The 12,885-nt window shown below is 39.7% G+C and overlaps 1 protein-coding gene across 2 annotated transcripts in view; it reads left to right on the top strand.

The window, feature by feature from the left end:
• The first annotated feature begins 403 nt into the window (after positions 1-403).
• HLTF (helicase like transcription factor) overlaps positions 404-12,885 on the top strand; it is a 55,103-nt gene continuing 42,621 nt past the window's right edge. For both annotated transcript variants that reach the window (XM_054038954.1, XM_054038953.1), the window contains exons 1-5: positions 404-566; positions 6,439-6,649; positions 7,636-7,802; positions 10,678-10,811; positions 11,964-12,061. In XM_054038954.1, the coding sequence (XP_053894929.1) occupies positions 547-566; positions 6,439-6,649; positions 7,636-7,802; positions 10,678-10,811; positions 11,964-12,061 (630 nt within the window). In that variant the 5' untranslated portion in view covers positions 404-546. The remainder of the gene's footprint in view (positions 567-6,438; positions 6,650-7,635; positions 7,803-10,677; positions 10,812-11,963; positions 12,062-12,885) is intronic.

The raw sequence follows: 12,885 nt of genomic DNA, 5'->3' as shown, positions 1-12,885 counted from the left end.
TTAAGGTGCCATCGGACTCCTTGTTGATTTACTAGGAGGCAGGTGAGCCAGACGACCTTGACCCCTGCTTGCATCTCTTCTCTGCACGCTTTGCAACATGAGTGTTGTGTCTGGACACTGAGCCCGCCGAAGGCCACCTTGGAGAGAGCTATCAGTAGCAGGGTGGCCGCTTACGGTGAGGGGGGATTAATTTGCAACCAGCCCGTCTGCAGCCCACTCGCAGGGGTGGTGGAAGGGAGGCGGAGGGACACTGCGGAGGCTGACGGAGGGTTTGGCGGCTCTTCATCGGCTCTGTCCTCGTCGCACAGAGAACGCATAGAGAAAGTCCCGCCCTTTTCCACAGCCCTGTTCTCATTGGCTGAGGACTGTGAAACCCTGGATGGGATTGGTGCTGTTGTTGTCAGTCAGGCTGGTAGCGCTTCGCTGCACTGACGGCGGTGGGCTTGGGACCGAAATCGCTGGTGGGCTGCGCGTCTTCCGGTCCCTTGCCGGGCGCTGGGCCTGCTCTTCTGTCACCCTCGCCGTGCGGCGGCCCCCGGCAGCACCATGGCTTGGATGTGCATGAGGTGAGGCCCGGGGTGGGGCCGGGGGCAGGTTTCGTGTAACTGCGGTCAGCGTGGCCGGTTGCTGGGGGAAGGGGCTGGTAGAGGGGGTGGGTTGGAGCTGGGTGCCTTGGGCTGGTGGACCTGAGGGGGTGGGTTGGGGCTGGGTGCCCTGGGCCGGGGGGGGCGCTGGTGGAGCTGAGGGGGTGGGCTGGGGCTGGGTGTCCTGGGCTGGGGGGGGGGGCTGGAGCTGGGTGCCTTGGGCCGGGATGGCTGGTGGAGCTGGGCACCCTGGGCTGGGGGGTTAGTGGGGCTATTATGGAGACAGTTATCATTTGTAGTGTTGAGAGGATGTGACAGTTATAATGGAAAGAGAGTGACCAGTTCTCATTGGTGTGAGATGCCTGTCTCTTCCATCCTCCCTTACCCATCCTGTGAGCGCTGTTGTTTCTCCTTAGCTGGGCTCTAGTGCTCCTTAAATCTTGGCATTCCCACTTCAGTTATACATGTTACATTAATGCATTTAGGTCATTATTCTCTGCTACCACCACATTTCCAAAATCAGGGCAGGATTGTGCCTTTAAAGCACATCTTACTTGAATTAGTATATAGAGAGGAAAGTGCTGCCTCAGGAGTCCCAGCGGGAATTATGTATCAGGGGGTAGCCGTGTTAGTCTGTATCTACAAAAACAACAAAGAGTCTGGTGGCACCTTAAAGACTAACAGATTTATTTGGGCATAAGCTTTCGTGAGTAAAAACCTCACTTCTTCGGATGCATAGAGTGAAAGCTACAGATGCAGGCATTATATACTGACACATGGAGAGCAGGGAGTTACTTCACAAGTGGAGAATCAGTGTTGACAAGGCCAATTCAATCAGGGTGGATGTAGTCCACTCCCAATAATAGATGAGGAGGTGTCCATTCCAGGAGAGGAAAAGCTGCTTCTGTAGTGAGCCAGCCACTCCCAATCCCTATTCAAGCCCAGATTAATGGTGTTGAATTTGCAAATGAATTTTAGTTCTGCTGTTTCTCTTTGAAGTCTGTTTCTGAAGTTTTTTTGTTCAATGACAGTGACTTTTAAATCTGTGATAGAATGACCAGGGAGATTGAAGTGTTCACTTACTGGCTTGTGTATGTTACCATTCCTGATGTCCGATTTGTGTCCATTTATTCTTTTGCGGAGGACCCCCCAACCTGAAGCAAATACTCACCAGCAACTACACACCACACCACAGAAACACCAACCCAGGAACCTATCCCTGTAGCAAACCTCGTTGCCTACTCTGTCCCCATATCTACTCTGGCAACAGCATCAGAGGACCCAACCACATCAGCCACACCATCAGGGGCTCATTCACCTGCACATCCACTAATGTCATATATGCCATCATGTGCCAGCAATGCCCCTCTGCCATGTACATTGGCCAAACCGGACAGTCCCTCCGCAAAAGAATTCAACACCATTAATCTGGGCTTGAATAGGGATTGGGAGTGGCTGGCTCACTACAGAAGCAGCTTTTCCTCTCCTGGAATTGACACCTCCTCATCTATTATTGGGAGTGGACTACATCCACCCTGATTGAATTGGCCTTGTCAACACTGATTCTCCACTTGTGAAGTAACTCCCTGCTCTCCATGTGTCAGTATATAATGCCTGCATCTGTAGCTTTTACTCTATGCATCCGAAGAAGTGAGGTTTTTACTCACGAAAGCTTATGCCCAAATAAATCTGTTAGTCTTTAAGGTGCCACCAGACTCTTTGTTGTTTTAGCGGGAATTATGGATGATTCACCTGGAGTTCCACAGGAAGCAAATACACCTTGAACCAGTTGCTCAGCCACCCTTTATACGGGTATTGTATGTGTTCCCTTCCATGTCAAGCCAGTAGCTGGTGGAGTTGATTGCGTATTTCACTTTCCCCGTCACACACCCATGTAATTATGGAGATATCCCATCTCCTAGAACTGGAAGGGACCTTGAAAGGTCATCGAGTCCAGCCCCCTGCCTTCACTAGCAGGACCAAGTACTGATTTTGCCCCAGATCCCCAAGTGGCCCCCTCAAGGATTGAACTCACAACCCTGGGTTTAGCAGGCCAATGCTCAAACCACTGAGCTATCCCTCCCCCCCTGCTAATGAAGGAATTGCAGGGACATCAGAAGGAAAATTAACAGGAAGAGGTAAACAGTGGGAGGGAAGCCCTGTTTTACAGGTGCATAACGAAGGACTTGAGGGGGCCACTTGGGGATCTGGGGCAAAATCAGTACTTGGTCCTCTAAAATTAGAGTGATATTGTGCAAAAGAAACCAAAGTTGATCCAGACAATGCTCCAAATACACAGCATTTGGAAGCCTAGTCACACTGACAGTAGTTTAAGATAATTTAAGTAAATAGTATGACTGTGCAGGAAGGTCTTGCTGTGCAGTTATAATGTGCTATGCTGTTAACTGTTAACAGCCTTCCAAAGCACTGAGCATTCGTTTTTGTGTTGCTTTTGTAAAGATCAGCAAGTGTTAGTGCTTTTCTTTGCATTGATATGAATACATGTATTTGACATACAGGTCACAGATGTTTTTATGAGTTAGCCAAAAAGAAATCCTCAATAACTGAGGAGTTATTGAGGATTTCTCTTTATAATAAGAAAGGAGGAGTATAAGAAAGAATCTTCACCAATGAGATGAAGATTCTTACTGTGAGTATCCAGTATGACTATATATGCCAGGACTGAGTAGTTGTCTCAGAAGTGTTATAAAGTATGTTATAAAAGTAATAATTTCACTTCTTGAACTGTACCGTATTCAATAAAGCAACTTAAGTGACTTATTACAGTTTGGCTTTGTACCTCATTGTATCTCACCTGAAAAGTGTAGATTTCTAATGCAGATAATAATTTGTTTATATTACTTCCCACTTGCTGTCTCTAGTGGATTCTGACAGTCCGTAAATGTGATGTCAGGCAGAAGTGATCAGGTATCATCAATGAGAACAGCCACTCTGCTCTTTGAGAGAACCCATGCCAAATAAACTAGTGTTTGTAAAGCACTTATTATATAGGACTATATTAACTAAAAAAAACCTAAAAAAGGGCCACCGTGACTTAACCATGTAAAAGAAGCAGTGAGAGATAAAAAGACTTCCTTTAAAAAGTGTCAGATCCTAATGAGGCAAATAGAAAGGAGCATAAACGCTGCCAAATGAAGTGCAAGAATGTAATAAGAAAAGCCAAAGAGGAGTTTGAAGAACGGCTAGCCAAAAACTCCAAAGGTAATAACAAAATGTTTTTTAAGTATATCAGAAGCAGGAAGCCTGCTAAACAACCAGTGGGGCCCCTTGATGATCAAGATACAAAAGGAGCGCTTAAAGACGATAAAGTAATTGTGGAGAACCTAAATGGATTCTTTGTTTCAGTCTTCACAGCTGAGGATGTTAGGGAGATTCCCAAACCTGAGCCGTCTTTTGTAGGTGACAAATCTGAGGAACTGTCACAGATTGAAGTGTCACTAGAGGAGGTTTTGGAATTAATTGATAAACTTAATATTAACAAGTCACCAGGACCAGATGGCATTCACCCAAGAGTTCTGAAAGATCTCAAATATGAAGTTGCGGAACTATTAACTAAGGTTTGTAACCTGTCCTTTAAATCGGCTTCTGTATCCAATGACTGGAAGTTAGCTAATGTAACGCCAATATTTAAAAAGGGCTTTAGAGGTGATCCCGGCAATTACAGACTGGTAAGTCTAACGTCAGTACCGGGCAAATTAGTCGAAACAATGGTAACGAATAAAATTGTCAGACACATAGAAAAACATAAACTGTTGAGCAATAGTCAACATGGTTTCTGTAAAGGGAAATTGTCTTACTAATCTATTAGAGTTATTTGAAGGGGTCAACAAACATGTGGACAAGGGAGATCCAGTGGACATAGTGTACTTAAATTTCCAGAAAGTCTTTGACAAGGTCCCTCACCAAAGGCTCTTACGTAAATTAAGCTGTCATGGGATAAAAGGGAAGGTCCTTTCATGGATTGAGAACTGGTTAAAAGACAGGGAACAAAGGGTAGGAATTAATGGTAAATTCTCAGAATGGAGAGGGATAACTAGTGGTGTTCCCCAAGGGTCAGTCCTCGGACCAATCCTATTCAACTTATTCATAAGTGATCTGGAGAAAGGGGTAAACAGTTAGGTGGCAAAGTTTGCAGATGATACTAAACTGCTCAAGATAGTTAAGACCAAAGCAGACTGTGAAGAACTTCAAAAAGATCTCACAAAACTAAGTGATTGGGCAACAAAATGGCAAATGAAATTTAATGTGGATAAATGTAAAGTAATGGACATTGGAAAAAATAACCCCAACTATACATACAATACGATGGGGGCTAATTTAGCTACAACAAGTCAGGAAAAAGATCTTGGAGTCATCGTGGATAGTTCTCTGAAAATGTCCACGCAGTGTGGAGAGGCAGTCAAAAAAGCAAACAGGATGTTAGAAATCATTAGAAAGGAGAGAGAGAATAAGACTGAGAATATATTATTGCCCTTATATAAATCGATGGTACGCCCACATCTTGAATACTGCGTACAGATGTGGTCACCTCATCTCAAAAAAGATATACTGGCACTAGAAAAGGTTCAGAAAAGGGCAACTAAAATGATTAGGGGTTTGGAATGGGTCCCATATGAGGAGAGATTAAAGAGGCTAGGACTCTTCAGCTTGGAAAAGAGGAGACTAAGGGGGGGATATGATAGAGGTATATCAAATCATGAATGGTGTGGAGAAAGTGAATAAGGAAAAGTTATTTACTTATTCCCATAATACAAGAACTAGGGGTCACCAAATGAAATTAATAGGCAGCAGGTTTAAAACAAATACAAGGAAGTTCTTCTTCACGCAGCGCACAGTCAACTTGTGGAACTCCTTACCCGAGGAGGTTGTGAAGGCTAGGACTATAACAGCGTTTAAAAGAGAACTGGATAAATTCATGGTGGTTAAGTCCATTAATGGCTATTAGCCAGGATGGGTAAGGAATGGTGTCTCTAACCTCTGTCTGTCAGAGGGTGGAGATGGATGGCAGGAGAAAGATCACTTGATTATTGCCTGTTAGATTCACTCCCTCTGGGGCACCTGGCATTGGCCACTGTCGATAGAGAGGATACTGGGCTAGATGGACCTTTGGTCTGACCCGGTACGGCCGTTCTTATTAAGGTTGGAAAAACATAGTCTTTTTGCGCATTCTTTATGACTTTTGACAAAGTTAGGAATATGGGGGGCAGTGAAGCTTAGGGCAGTATTTTATTAAAAAACGCCAGCTCTTTCTGGAGAATGAAGTGAAAGCATTTTTGCCATGGCAAAGTCTCTGTATCCTTTTTCAGCAGAAAATTATAAACCTCTGAGCATGAGGAACCCTGACCAACTCAGTATTCTGGTGCTCTGTTGTGTGAAACATTACTCTCTTCTGCCCCTTGCTCCTTTGATCCCCCATTCAGCAGAAAAAATTCTGAAGCAATAAAACCAAGATCCTTTTAGTCTTCTGCTGCTCAATCTTGCCCTAAAAGCATTCAAAACCTCCTACTCTACAGTGTTGACTCTTTTTCTGAGTGTTTGAAGATTATATTCTAGTCAGTTAAATAGTAAAAATAATTTGACAATGTGTTGTTTTTGTGAGTCTGTAATGTGTTGGAGACAGTGTTTTTTTTTTTTTTTTTTTTTTTTAAGGGTATAACTTAGGTGAAAATTGCCAGGTAAGGTAGAATGGTTACATAAAGATGTGAAATATATACATTCATACTATAAAAGGGAAAATTAAATAGACATTTATAAAAGGGGATCAAGAGTAATTGAAACATTGACTACTTTTTTAAATATAATGTCAAATAACTTCTATTCTATCTTTCTGCAGAGATTCTGCCTGGAAATACTTACAATCTGCGCATCTTGGAGGAGATAGGAACTATTCCCATTATACCTCTCGTGATTTTTATTCCCAGTTTGGGTTAGAAGACTTTCTTTGTACAGATGACATTCCTGGGACAGATGAAGATACAGATTCAGCTGTCTTATTTGGAACCTTGCGAGGAAATGTGGTTGGATTACGTTATTACACAGGGGTTGTAAGTGCAGTTTGAATAATAAAGTGCTACTAAGCAGTTGTAGTTGGAAAGTGGGGAAAAAAATTGAACATTTCGCCTTTCTGTTGTTAAAATTTCACAACTTTTCAGTATTTTCTGACAAGTCCTAAGGTTTTCTCATTCATTTGTTGGTATCAGTGTATTTAAGTTTCTACATAGTTCCAAGAGAAGAATTCAGTAGTCTAAACCCGCAATTTAAACTTCAGGATTTGTTAAGGTATCTTTTAGATCTGCTTTAGTTATTTACTCTGGAGCTGGCTGGAGGTAAGATAAGAGTAGCCCCCAGGAAGTTGACCGTAGTGGAAGGGAAGATGTTTTCCTTAAAGTGACCTCCCCTTTCTGCTTTCTCAAGTTGTACACTCGTTTAGAACTGTGCAAAGATCCTTGTAGCTAGCTCAGTCCTGCTAGCCACAGTCTTTATAGTGTTGGTGGATGGAGGAGACTTTTGATGATATAGCACTTCAATAGAACTGGAAGCCAGGAGAGATGGATTGTATATCTGGCCCATGTGATTTTAAGCAAGTCACTTAACATACCTATTCCTCAGTTTCTCCACTGGTAAAAAGGGAATGATGATATTTACTAGCTTTTTGTAAGGAGCCATGAATTCTACAAATGAGAAGTGTTGAATAAGTACAAAGTATTATAGGGTATGTCTAACCAGCCCGCAGGCAGCGAACCTACCAATCCAGGTTGACAGACTTGGCCTAGCAGGGTTTGTGCTAGTGCTCTAAAAATAGCTGTGTAGACGGTACTTTGAAGTAGCTGCTCAGGATGGAGCTTGGGCTCTGAAGCCCACCTCTTACCTAACTTCTAAAGTCTTCAGTATTTTGAATAAAGAATTATTAGAGGTAAAACCAGCCTATTATGCTAAAATAATCTTTAAATTTAGCCTCAGAATGGCTATACATTTAGGTATTTCTGTAAATAACTTGTAACTAAACAAGTCTGTGCTTTTTTTTGGGCAGGTTAACAATAATGAAATGGTTTCACTTCAGAGAGAGCCCAATAACCTCTATGATAAAAATGCAGTAAAAGTAAACAATGTAAATGGAAACCAGGTAGGCCACATCAAAAAAGAACTTGCAGCGCCCTTGGCGTACATCATGGACAACAAGCTAGCAATAGTTGAAGGGTAAGTGGGCAGATGAAATATTTAGCTTCATTTTTATAAGGTAATGGCAATTTTAATATTTTTAGTATATTTTATGTAGCAACAATGAAAGCGTATTTCCTTTAGCTGAGATTACTGGCAGTAACACTGATGGCTGCCATAACAGGCTATAGGCTCCCTTTATAAACCATCCAGATTGCAGTTCATTTTCCTCTGTAAATGACAAATTCTAGAGGCATCAGTGAGAGTAGAATTGACAAAAGATTACTTTGTAATTCTTACTCATTGGTTTGGCTCCTTTAAAGGATTCTAGTAGGGCTGGTGAAAATTTTTCTGTTGAAACTGTTTTTGATGGAAAATTTGGATTTTTGACTAAATGATTTCCCCCTCCTCTCAAAAGTGTCTCATTTCCATGGAAAACTTTTGTTTATTCATCAAAATATTTGTTCCAAACCAGAAAGTTTTTGGCTGAAATTTTTCAGTCTTTTCAGAAAATTAAAATATTTCCATGGAAAATTTCAACAAAAACAAAAAATTAAATTTTCATTGACATTTTTTCTTCTGTGGGAAAATTTTGAACTAATCTATATTCTAATACATTATGCAGACTTATTGTAAAAGAAAATTTCTTTTATTTTTCCCCTGAAAGTGAATGTGGCAAAAAGTTGTTCTCATCATGCACATACAATAAAATTGGTACTTCTGAGCAACTGTCTTATTGGAAAATGACAATTTGTAACACAGGCAAAATTGTGATTTTTTGCAAAATTTTAATTATAGGTGGCTGTGAATCAGTTTCTGATTCTGATTTGATACATAGTAACAATCAGAAAAATGTTTTATGTTAAGTAGCAATTATATAATGTTAAACCGGTGTAAAATTGTCATGAAAATTTGGCAGTCCTGGCTAACTCTTGCTAATCCCATCTTTCTGTGACTGTAGTGCCAAACTCCAAGAATTCAAAAATCAGAACACATGCTGAGATGAGTGGAAAAATCCAGAAACTATTTAAATCATTTTTTAGATTTTTATTAGATTTGGATATTGTCTTCAGATTTTGAGCTCTTAAAGTGTAAACTGTCCTGTACAAGCAATTGCTCTCCATTCTCCTCACCCATTCCAGCTCCCACTCCGGCACTATTTTTAACAATATTTGCAGCTTTATTCTCTTTGCAGACTCAACTTGTGTCATTTTCGTTTTTGTCCTTCATGAATAGCATCCTCTGGAAACCTTATTACTAATGCTGCCAGCCTCTAATATACCTCTACTGAACATGTGGGAACTGAGATATTTTTTGTAGGTTTCTGACTTAGCCACATTTAGACATTTTGTCATGAGGGACAGCAAAAGGAACATTTCTAGAGCTGTGCCAACAATGGATTGGTTTTTTTGGTACACTGGCAATTCCAGAAAACTGGGGGGAAATGTGTTGGGTCAAATAAAATGTTTAGGACAATCTAAAACAGAACTTTTTGTTTTGAGTTCAAGTGATTTTGAATGTTTGATATTTTTATAAAACTAAAGGAAATTTTGAAACAAAGTTGTTTTGAACCAAAAACTTTGAAACATTTCCCATAGAATATGTCATAACAAACTGTTTTAATTTTTTCTCAATTTTAGGGTTTTTTTTTTTTTTTATACACATGACCAACTTTGACAGAACTGATAGGAATTTGTGAAAGGTTTTGTCAAATCTGCAGTTTTTTTCCCCTCTCACAAAAAAAAAAAAAATTGATTTAAAAATTTCTCTAGTTCTGTTCTTGGCACCTTGGTGTTTTTTGTTTCCTGCCAAATTTCAAGTCCCTGCTCCAAAACATGGAAGTGCTAGAGCTTCCCAATGAAATATTTGTAAGATATTTTTTTTTTTTTAACATGGACAAAATAATACATTATTTCCCCTAAACTAATTTGAGGAGCAGTTGAACTGTGTTTGCTGAAACTTTCCAGAAAAAATCATCCCCAGGCAGACATCTTGCATGGAAAACTTCAACCTGAGTGGGTAAAGTTTCAAAAAGTTATAAGTAACTAAAACAGGATCTTATAATTGAAAACGTTAGGCAACTGTAACTTTCTGCTCCATCTCTAATGTATTAATATCATATAAAAATACTGTATTATGAGCCTTATTCTTACTTATGCTAAGGGCACTTCACACTATTCTGGTAGGGTAAAGGGGCTTAAAATGAGCATTAAGTTAGTTTAAGCACAGTTATATGCTGCCATAGTGGTGTAAAACAGGCTTTCGTACAAATGTGAATCTGGCCCATTATATATTTTAATATTGTAGTAGAAGCTGAAAGCTTGGGCTGTTGCATGGGTATAGCACTTGGGCCAAGTAATCCACTATCTGTGCAGTTTGCCTCATATAGCCAACTGAAATTGTTGCATGAAAATTAACTGTAGAACAACGATGATTGGTTGAATTCTCTCTGATATCATGATGGTCTGGAGGCTCTTGGTATGGCACAAATACTTGCCTTACTGTAGCTGTATGTCACATAAGTATACTTCATAAAGTCAAAATGGCTGAGAACTTAAAACAAATTGGTAACACATCACAAATCCCATTGATGATTCAACCTGATGATTGTCTGAACAAAAAGAACTCTCAACCATGCTTGTAGCCGTTTCCATGCCGTTTACACTGACACGATGGAGATTCTGGGTTTCATAATGACCTGCAGAATGACAGTAATGGAATCTTACTATATAGATGAATGCCTGATAGTTTTCTTAGGAGTCTGCTTCCTTGGTGGAACTTGTGATTTACTGTTTCAATGTTCTAATGACTATAACAAGTTCTTTATTTCATGGGAGTATTAATTATATATTTTCTCCATTGGAGTCTGCTATGAAATGTTTTACTTTTTAAGTGAGAATCCTTTTTTCTTCAGGATTGTCCCTTATGGAGCAAAGAATGCCTTTACTATGCCTGTACAAATGAGTTTTTGGGGAAAAGAAGAAAATAAGCAAGCTGTTCTAGATGAATTGAAAATGCATGGATTTAAATTGGCTCCTCCTTCAAAAAGTAAGTTATAGATTTGTTTGTTTTTGTCTTTAAAATATTTCAAAGATGACCTTTGCAAATCCTCAGTCTTTAGAAGAAACTTTAAAGGCTTGATCCTGCTCCTGGTGAAGTCAATGGTAATATTTCTGTGGATTCATTGGCAATATCACCAGCCCCAAACGGGCCAGATCCGGGTTCATAGTGAATGTGCAGTTGTGCTCCATCTGTGCTATAATGTGGGTTTTTTCTTGACTTTGTAGACATGAAAAGTGATTGAAGGTTGTGGCAAAGCAGATTTGTTATTCTCTGGAATCTTTTTTGTTTTTGTTTTTTGTTATCCTTTTCTGTCTTTCAGCCTGGGTATGACCTGGAAATTGTGTTAGTATCACTAACCTTGTGAAAGAAAGGGGGTCAAGTGTTCATGCTAATTCTTTTCATAGTGTTGACCCAAAAAATTGCTTCTCCTGCAGGTGTGCAAAAGACAGCGTGTTGGCTTTTGGCATAGTATTAGGCCCATTTCTTTTCCTTATTCCTGACTGGGATAGATCATAGAGTTGGTATAATTTAAAGGTGGATGAACATACAATGTTGACATTAGTAAAGTTGTGTTTTTTGTAAAATTGTTGAGCATGTAGATATAATTAAGTGCTTTAATATATTTAAAACAAAGATGAAAGAAACTGTACTATAGTCCTGATCTTAATGTGAGTGAAACAGAGTTTCATCTTTTTGCACATGGTGAAAAATCAAACCCTGTTATAACAGAAATGTAATCATGTCAACATTTCTTTTTCCCCAGAAACCCCTTGTACCAGGGTTCTTGAAATCAACGGGTCATGCTTTGATATGTTATACTTGCAAAACCTTATGCAGCACTTTCCTTTTTTTGTTGATCTAATTGTGCATTGAATTGTTAGACTACTAAAACATTACAAAATGTAAGAATAAAAATGCCTAACTGGTAAGCAATAGGACTCTTCACAAGGAACTACGCTCATAGTCATTTCCCATATGTCACAAATAGCCATTAGTTAGTAAAAATTTTTGGTTTCTACCACACATAGTTGAATAAAAAACAAACTGGGAGAAAAAGGCACCATATCCTGTTATCAGTCATCTGAGCAAGCCAAGTCTCTAACTGCTGTGTTTGTGTTTTTTCTAAATGGAACACAGGTTCAGAATTTGGTTTTGGATCAAGCTGGGTTTCTGGGAGAGCTGGACCAAGCTACAGTGCTCCAGGGCATGCTGCTGTGCAGATGACAACAGAACAGGTGTGTGGTGGTTTTTTTGGTAGTTAGTTATGTTGAAAATATATACTTGGTGCTCATGAAAATGAGGATTAGTCCTTTTTCATGAGCACTGAAGTATTTTGTTTTTTTCCACTCTGAAACAAATATCTTTTAAAGGGCACAGTCAACTTGAAATCTTGTTTTGTTTTTTGTTTTAACCATTATAGGTTCAGCTACTATACCTGCCCCAGAGTCCATTTGCCAGTTTTTATGGTTTTAAAGCCATTCCCCTATTTTCTTAAATGTCTTTTCTATACCTTGTTTCAGTGGGCTTTACATACAGCAACAGTGAAACCAATTGGACGCAAGGTGCTGTCAAATGCGCAAATTAAAATTAAAAGAAACGCATTGTGTAATAATCTTAGATATTTGTCAATATTTTGCTCACTATTGTTGTTTTTTACTTGACTTTGTCCATTTAAATTATCAAGCCATGAAAAGCCTTGGTTCACGCTAAAGAGTTTCAAGATATAATTTGAATTGCACCCATTTGAAGTCTAAATTTGGCCAGGTGTACTCAGCACCGTGAAGATTTTTTCACATAGCTGTACCAGTATACCTCATCCTATTTTATAATGCACATTTTAGTGCCAAGTTGGGATCTGAATGTGGCTATTTCCCCACTACTTCTGCTTTTTCTTTGTTACCTACCTCCCCAGTAGCAGCAGTTTACAGATTCTAGTGGCTCCAGGAGTCATTTGGAGATCTGGGTATCCTTATGGCCATGTGACTGGCATCCGTTATGTCATCAAGTATTTATTTAATGTAGAAGTTGAGTTTAATTGCAACTTCTGTATTTATGCATT

Source organism: Malaclemys terrapin, chromosome 9 (genome assembly GCF_027887155.1).
Source record: "Malaclemys terrapin pileata isolate rMalTer1 chromosome 9, rMalTer1.hap1, whole genome shotgun sequence".
Lineage (NCBI taxonomy): Eukaryota > Metazoa > Chordata > Testudines > Emydidae > Malaclemys > Malaclemys terrapin.
Note: the sequence above shows the minus strand (reverse complement) of the source record. Positions and strands in the feature narration are given on the sequence as shown.